General features: G+C 35.7%; 1 protein-coding gene across 1 annotated transcript; it reads right to left on the minus strand.

Annotated features, from left to right (window-relative positions):
• Positions 1-258: 258 nt before the first annotated feature.
• On the minus strand, positions 259-8,606 carry LOC132614525 (uncharacterized). The gene is made up of 5 exons (XM_060328989.1): positions 8,449-8,606; positions 7,338-7,501; positions 4,285-5,374; positions 1,197-1,369; positions 259-748 (listed from the first exon to the last, which is right to left on the minus strand). The coding sequence occupies exons 2-5, from the start codon at positions 7,469-7,471 to the stop codon at positions 637-639; spliced, it is 1,509 nt and encodes a 502-aa protein (XP_060184972.1). The 5' UTR covers positions 7,472-7,501; positions 8,449-8,606; the 3' UTR covers positions 259-636.
• Positions 8,607-9,200: the final 594 nt, after the last annotated feature.

Consider the following 9,200-nt stretch of genomic DNA (forward strand, 5'->3'; position numbering starts at 1 on the left):
TGATGTCTTTCAGAATAATAGAAAAATGGTTCCTTAGGCGTTAGGATATGAGTTCCAAAAAGTAGTGTTGAAGTTGAAAAGGGATATTTGGAAGTTGAAATTGTGTTTGGACATGAAAATACAATTGAAGTTTGTGAGTGAAAACTTGAAAACCCCCTAATACTTGTTTTGCAAACTTCAACACAAAAAAGCAAGAGTATAAAAAAATTGACAATACAACACAAACATTCAATATTTGCAAGAAACATGACAAGCACATAGAACAATGAAGCCTCTTATATATTCAAGTAAAGACAGCTTTTGCCTTTGAGAAAAGAATAGAGCATTGATGGATCTAATCTATTATATCTGGAATTCATAAGTAATGTTCATTCTAAAAATACTTGCTAAACCATATCGCACATGCACTGAGTCACAACTAGCACAAGTTCTATCATGCAAGTAATATATCATCCTGACCCACAGAAAACCTTGGGATTTTGGTTTGAGAGATCCCTGTGGTAGAGTGTGTAACTTCCATTTCAGTTCAGAGATGATATAATTCAAGAAAAGCATCCTCCCACAAACCCGGATATCACTGCAGCAACTGCAGGATCTATAACCATCCTCGAAGCACTAGAAGAAAAAGCAAAGAAGCTATTCTTCGGTCCAAAATTTGACAAAAGCCGTGAAACATGCCTTCAATAATGCCAGGAGTGGATTTGTTTCACGTTCCCTGGATTTTGCTGAAGCACCTTTCCATGTTTCACTGGAGAAATTAGCAAGCAAAAATTAAATTAGCAGGAATTGTGTTGCAGGAACGATGAACTTGTTGACACTAATATAGCATGCTTGGCCAAGCTTCCAAAATCTGCTTATTTTGAAAAGTGTTTTTTTGTAGTAAGTACTTTTGGAGAGTAACAGTTTCTGTTTGGCTAATCAATTTGAAAAAAACTTTTGCCAATATTAGAAGTACTTTGTGTTTGGCCAATGTTCCAAATGTGCTTTCGGGGAAAAGGAACTTTATTAACTTCTGAAAAACAACTTCTACTACTGCTCAAAAACACTTATTTTTTCTCTAAAAGCTTGGCCAAACATCTCTACTTTCCAAAATAAACACTTTTTGGAAAAAATAAGCACTTCTGGCTTCCCAAAAGCTTGGTCAAACAGGGACTACAGTAAAGCCCATCCAAAAGAAGTTACTAAGATTTACTCACAGATGAATTCTGTCTAGTGGAGGATTGCCTCCTTTCTGTTGGCTGCTTCCATGTTGAACGCTAGTTTTGCCTTTACCTTCAATCGACTCGTCAACAGCTTGTTTCTTAGAAGTACCATTAATACTACTGCTGTCACCAGTTTCATTAAGCATAGGGCTAGAAACATTAACACTCTGAAAAAGTAAATTGAATATAGCATGTTAACATCTTTTTTTTTTTAAGTCAAAGGTAACCAATAGCATGTTAACATCTAAATGGAGAGAAATTGAACATTTACACTAAATAGTCAAAAAGGCAAGCAGGGTCCAGGTTAGATCAGAGTACCAAGTAAAAACTATTTTGTGTTTATCATTAATTGGACTCTTTTTGGTTACAGCTAAAGTTAACTGCAGATTACAAAATATGACAACCTTAATTCGAGAACTTTTATCATTGTAATCATGGCAGAAAAGTAAAAGTCTAATGCTATCTAGGAGGTTATGCAAAGCTGTAAATTCCATACAAATATCAAATAAGACAGACATTCATTTGATCATGAAAGTAAGCTGAACTAACTTGCTTCTAGAAAATTTGTTCCATAACTGAAGGGAATTTCTTTATCAAAGTCAAAAAAATGCATAAAAATTGGAGCATCTCAACCTTCTAAACCTTCTTAAAACCATAAAAGTCGAGGCTGTGATAGCATGAAGTAACTATACAGAAAGGAAACCACATCACTTGCCTCAGTCAAAATGCCTAATAACATGTCTTCGACAGATTGATCGAAGTGAACTTTGGGAAAAGGTAAAGCTACTCAAACCAACATATACCTGTAAGCTCTCCATCCCACTCACTATCAAGAGAGAACGTAAAGCCAGGAACTCAAACCAACCCCCAGCCGCACCAAAAGAGCAAAATACAACACTACATGGAAAGCAATAGTTACCCTACCTGAGCACTAAGGGGTCGTTTGGTTTGAAGACAAGTTATGATGGGATTAGTTATGATAGGATTAGTTATGTTGGGATTAGTTATCCTGGTATTATTTTTTTATTGATTGTTTGGTTTGTTGTATTAAAAGTAATATGCATTGCATAATATCTAAGAAAAAGTTGTTTTGTTTACAAAAATAACCTCCATATTATTTATTAGAAAAAGGGTTTGAGGGACCTCAGGATTGTTTTTGTCATTTTCATTGTTTTATCCTGAGTCTAAGGGGTTCAAGTTGAGTAGGACCAAGACGGAGTACTTGGAGTGCAAGTTCAGTGATGTAGTGCATGAGGCTAACGTGAAAGTGAAGCTTGGCACCCAGGTCATACAGAAGATAGATAGTTTCAAGTATCTTGGGTCTATTATAGAAGGAAATGGGGAGATTGATCATGACATCACACAGCGTATTGGTGTAGGGTGGATGAAATGGAGGCTTGCCTCCGGAGTGTTGTGCGACAATAAGGTACCACCAAAACTTAAAAGCAAGTGCTACAAAGTGGTGTTAGACAGACTATGTTGTATGGGGCGGAGTGTTGGCCAGTCAAGAAGTCTCACGTTCAGAAGATGAAAATGGCAGAAATGAGAATGTTGTGATGGATGTGTGGGAACACTAGGAGCAATAGGATTAAGAATGAAGTTATCCGAAACAAAGTAGGAGTAGCCTCGATGGAGGACGAGATGCGGGAAGCGAAGCTGAGATGGTTTGGGCATATGATGCGGAGAGACGCAAATGCCCCAGTGCGGAGGTGCGAGAGACTGGCTATGGGCGCTTTCAGAAGAGATAGAGGTAGGCCGAAGAAGTATTGAGGAGAGGTGATTAGACAGGACATGACGCATCTCCAGCTTACCGAGGACATGACCTTAGATAGAAGGGTACGGAGGACTCAGATCACGGTAGAAGGCTAGTAGGTAGTCGCGTTTATCCTTTTTTGCGAGTAGCTGCATTGATCTTTAGTTTCTTGTCCCTTGATTTCTGCGAGTATCTGTTTGCACAGAATGGTTTATCATGGCTTATTCACTTTCGTTGTTTTCATTTTCATAATTTCTTTGAATTTTTTGCCCGTATCTAACCTTTCCTATGCCTTTTCTTGAGCCGAGGGTCTTCCGGAAACAACCTCCCTACCTAAGGTAGGGGCAAGGTCAGCGTATACTCTACCCTCCCCAGACCCCACATTGTGAAATTCATTGGGTATGTTGTTGTTGTCATTGTTTTATCTTGGGACTGTTATTCCACCCTCTGTCAGGGATAACTTATCCCAGTACTATTTTTAATCCCGGGATAACTTATCCCAAAATCCGTAACCAAATAAGAAATATAGTGATACTAAATTTTTATCCCAGGACTATTTCTCCTTATCTGTCATACCAAACGACCCGTAAGGGGTTAAATACAGTCAACTTTGTCTGAATGGCCCTAACGAAGAACCTCTACTACATCTCCAAAATCATACCCTCTCCTTATTTCTTCCATAAACACTTCATTTTTTTTTTTTTTGGATTTAACCTTAATACTAAGTGCTAGATGCTTAAGAAATGTTCATACGGGATAAATTCGAAAACTCAAGATTGTGATTGAAGTAGTTTACTCTATGGGTGTGTTTGGTATGAAGGAAAATGTTTTCCAGAAAATGCTTTTCCGGAAAACAAGTGGGGTTCTTACTTATTTTCTAGTGTTTGGTAAGTAGGAAAGAAAATATTATCCCGAAAGCACTTGTATGTAATCTAGCAAAACACTATGGGGATGGGACGCGGGGGAGTCACTTATGGAACTTGTTTTCCCTACTTCCATTAAGGAACTCATTTTCCTCATACAAAACATGTTTTCCAAAGCATTTTGACCAACCAAACACGGGAAAATTGAAAAGCTTTTTCTATAAAAAGTTTTCCTCCATACCAAACACACCATACTTCCCATACATTCGTCACAAAAAGATATATTTCCTCTACTATTTCCTGATCCCAGCACAATAATGGGTACATTAAGAGTTTAACACAAGCACCAGAGGAAATAAACCTTCAAATTAAACGACTAATTTTGATAAATAAGAAAGAAAAAGCAGGAACTTGAGACTCGACCTACATGAAAACATTGCTAAAGGTTACTGCTCAAAAAGCTTACCCTATCTAAAGTTGATGAGGCCTTAACTGCTATATCAGCAGTAATGGCTGCTCTTTCTTCTGAGGAACTTGAACTTTCCAATGATGCCTCCCCAGCTTTCGCCTCTGCTTTCTCGTTCAACAGTTTACTCGACTTTTCTGTTGTTGGATCAGCTATCATCACATCAACTGGCTCATTTACAATTTGAGCAGTTTTCTCCGAAGAGGTTATTCTGTCGTGTTCATGTTCTGTTTCTTCCGATGTTTTGGCTACACTAGTTGTTTCATTTAATCCTGAATCCATGTCATCTATTTTCTTAGAAATGGGTCGCAGGGGAAAGTCCTCCACCAGTAATTCTGTTGCTTTTGATGCTTCTAGTTCATTCAATCCACCTTCAACATCTAGATTCTCTCCTACCACCGACTCTGTAGAAATTGGTTCTCCATCTGTTTCATCTTTTTTAACTTTAGGACGACTACCATCAACGCCACCGAGAAGACTAGCATTCACACTTTCCGAGATGATCTCAGTAGAATCTACTTGTGCACTGGTATTTTGATGATTGTGAGAGAGCGAGATTTCATTTTCTTTGGTTGTCTCATAATCATCAACCATTTCTTCGTCGGGCATCTCATGGTCAACCCCATTAATCCCAACAGAGTACACAACCTCATCCTCCTTTTTTCGTTCATCAGATTCAGAATCAATTAAGTATGACTCATCAGATTGTTCAATTCTCTCGGAAACGTCACTTGTGCTAGTCTGTAGGACATTATCTACAACCTTCACTTCAGCTATATCAAGCTGTCTGTTCACACCAAAATCATCTTCTTCACTTTTATCTATGTAATGGTTGGGTGCAAAAGTTGACATAACATGGGTTTCACCAGATAAAGATGAACTTTGTGGTTCAGTTGATATGGATCCTAGTGGATATTGTTCTGCAAACATGACATTGTTCTGCTCTTCAGGAGATAACTTAGCTGGGCCTAGAACTTTATTTTCCTGAATTACCTCACGAACTATCTCTCGTACTGTGTAGAAAGAGCCACCAACTTCCTTGTGCGTCAGATTAAGTGATGGGAAATTCCCATCGTTTGAATTCTGATATCTGCAACCATTAAAAAGCCAAATGCACATAAGATTTCATTCCGTTGATTTAACGGCTGGAAAGTAAAGATTTAGTGCTCCAAAGAAGATTGGAGGGAGCTTAGGATTATGGAGGGGATAATGATTCCCTCTTTGTCGGATACTTTTATCTCATTAGTCACGGGAGACAAGAGTTAAAGGGAGATTTTACTGGGCAGTTTTCTACTTCCCAATCCACCCCATTGATGCCTCTTCATGGGAAATGGGTTTAAGAGGTTATTTTACTCCTTATGCCCATTTTTCCTCTCCAGCTCTGTCATTGACCCTGTTATGCACCCTCCTCGGTCCCCCCCCAAAAAAAAAGCCCTCTATACCTCTTTTTCCTCCCACCCTTTGAACTTCATTTTTTATTTCATATTGCTTTATTTCTGTAGGTTTTAGTTTATGACTTATTTGAGTACTATGTCATGCCTAATTTGCTAATCTTAATTACACATGTAGTGCTCAAAATTATAAATCATTCCAAAATCTCTTCGCCGTAAGCCGATAACTTTGCGATCTCATCTTATCCATCATATGTAACAAATAACCCCTAAAGTAGTTGACCTGAGAGACAGTGGCAGATTCAAATGTGTGATGTGTTTAATCATTTACTCTACTTTTGGATGTTACATGTTAACGATATAACAAGAGGAAGAGAGAGGTTTTTAAGTGTTCTGGCACCAAAGAGTACCATATCAGGCTAAAATAGTATTTGAATTGGAGGTTAAACTACATCATTTATTCGCGAGGTCTTTAAAATGCTAATTAAATATTTTAAGAAACGAGCACTTTTCATAGATAGAGTTAAGTATACTCTCGACTATTCAAGTTTTACTTTCAAAATATGAGCTAAGCTATGTTACCATTGTCAAAAAAGAAAAGAAAAAATATGAGCTAAGCTATGTTACCATTGTCAAAAAAGAAAAGAAAAAATATGAGCTAAGCTAATACCCATTATTTGATAGTTTCAAAATTTGATAATTTTCACCTTAAAGAACAAAGGACCACATAAAATGAGAGAGTATTGCATTGCAACACTGCTGCACAACTTTCAAGTTTGATCCCTTATGCGAGAGAAATGAGTTGATGATGCCAAGTGATGTTTTAGACCTACTGTGGAGCTGAATAGGAACTAGAACTGTGAGAGGGAGAAAAATGATTCTAAATGCTACTTACCAAAAAGGATTTTTTTTACATGCTAAGATGTGGACAAGTTGTAAGGTTAGAAATAAAAGAGCTTTTGATGAAAAGAGGTAATTATTTTTTTGATAAGTGAAAATGGTCATTATTCTCCCAAATGACTAGCATCTTGCTGTCTTCCTATAAATTTTAGGGATTTCATTGTAGAAGCAACATATTTTTGCAGCTTAATTTTCTGTTTGTTATACCTCTTGTAAATCAGGGAATTCCCTTATTGTTCAATGAAACCTCTTTTACTTGCAAAGAAAAAGGACAGAACACATGCCTCACATTTTAACTTAGAGGCCTGCTTACATTCTCATCCACATCTATCTAACATTGCAATACTTAAACCATTATGTGAAACCAGCATGCAAAGACCAAATTGCCTAACCAGGTAATTGAGTAATGTTCAATATGCACCTTTGCTTCCAAAAGTTTAATTATCTCTATGAGACATCATATGAAGAGAACATTAATATATAGCAGCAATCTTAATTCACAAATCAAATATTTATATAATACCCTTAAGAAATATCATTTCAAGAAGCTCTCTTACAATTTAGCAAAATTGACACACAGATATAGGTGATTCGTTAGCTAGAGTGAAGCGTCTGAAGAATTTAAACAAAGATTAGGTTCAATACTACTAGAACTGATATCATAGGGCAAGATAAGTGATGTTCTAAACCTAAACAATCAACCAGACTTGGCAGAAATTATCAGAAAAGCTTAGTTAAAGAAGAAATGAAAACGTAACTTACTTCTTTATAAAAGTTTCAACCATAGTCTTCCTCTCCTCTTTCGAACGCCTAATTCTAGTCTTCCGTCCACTAGAGTCATTATAAGTAGCAAGAGCAAATGTTTGCCCGACCCAACCACCCTTAATTGTGTGCATTTTTTTCAACTTTCAGCTACTCATGTAAAGCTGAAATATTGAACAACAGAAAAATGTTTAGCTTCAACATCAAATAATGAAATTCCAAAGCTGAACTATCAAACAAAAGAAATGGAAAGAAACGAAGAAAAATCGACTCCACCACATTACATACAGACACTATATACATGAATTTTCTCATTTGTCTAGATGTACACCTGTCGAACGAGTTGCTAGGGGTGTGGTTAATCTTCAACATCAAGTGGTTAATGAAAAAAAAAAAAAAACACTTTCAATCCTAGGTGAATTAACAAATGAGGAGCAATATATTCCACCACAATGCAACATAAATAACTATATTACATGAAATTTTCATTAGTGTTGATGCAATCCAAACGGGCTGCCAAGGGTATGTTACTTTCTTGTAGATCCTTCAAAAATATACTAAAAAAAAAAAAGTTGCTAAATTTTGGAAAAATGCATACTTGAATCCATGTAACATAGCATAGAGATAGTCCAAACCTAAACAACCTTGAGAAAAATTAATTAGCACCAAATATATATAAAGGAGAAAAAAAAAATCAAAACTTTTGTTCCATCTGTAAATCCAGGTTTTTCCCTTCATTTCCAACAATAGATACTTACAAAAATAGTGTCAATAGCAATACCAAAAGTCAACAATTCTTTCTTGAAAGTGAGAAAAAAAAAGAAAAAAAAAACTACCAAGATTATCATAAATCATTAAGAAACTAAAACCCCACCAAGAAAATCTTTCTATTTTTCCTACTCCTTTATCTTTTTAGCTCTAACACTCAGTAAACTAATCAAAATGAGCAAAAAGAAAGAAAGACTAAAACCCCATTTCCACATTCAGATTTTCCAAAATTGCATAAAGCTTTAAAAAAAAATAAACAATAATAGCTAAGCAAAATTAAGTTGTATCAGCCCCAAAGAAAAAAAAAAAAAGTGGAGATAAATTATTGTAGAATAAACTATACCTGGGTTTAATTTCCAGGAAGAAGTGAAGTGAAATGAGAAAAATGAGTGATAAAACCCTACACTGTGAGTGAGGAGTGAGAGACTGCTCTGAGTTTTTCATTTTTTTCTATTGGTCCAGACAGACACAGGGCGGGCTCATTATTATTATTATTTTATTTGATTTTTTTTTTATTGAGCTTTTGAAACATGAGGGTGAAAAAATTTACTATTACTAAACAAAAGCCACGAGTCTATTGATTTTGCATCTATTAAAATTTTAATTTTAGTTTTATGTTTTCTATAAAATTATATTTATACATAAGAGATATAAAAATAATAACACATGTAATCTTTGCAAGGTTATTTTTTCATTTAAATTGTAAAAGCCTATGTTCATCTATTTTAGTGTGTGTTATGTTCGTGAAATGATCATAGAAAGCTTATGTTGAATGGGAACTTTTATATGATCATAGAAAGTTTATATATCCAGAAAAAAGAAGAAGCTCTCATTATAACGTGGGTCCTCGTAATACTCTTTGGTAGTTCACAATTAAATGTTGACAAGTGTACCGGAGAAAAACCTATCCTTTAAAGTAATTGGATAACTTGAAGTACCAAGAATTAGCCAGCTCTCTTGCCACAAAAGATTGTTGCTATATTTTTGTTGTCTTATTGTAGGTCTGCTAGTCGTGACACTTGGTTATAAAAACAAAAGATTTTTATCCAATCATAACGTAAAATAACTTACACTGTCCCAAGATATATTCAACTC

The sequence above is a fragment of the Lycium barbarum genome, chromosome 10 (assembly GCF_019175385.1).
Source record: "Lycium barbarum isolate Lr01 chromosome 10, ASM1917538v2, whole genome shotgun sequence".
Classification (NCBI taxonomy): domain Eukaryota; kingdom Viridiplantae; phylum Streptophyta; class Magnoliopsida; order Solanales; family Solanaceae; genus Lycium; species Lycium barbarum.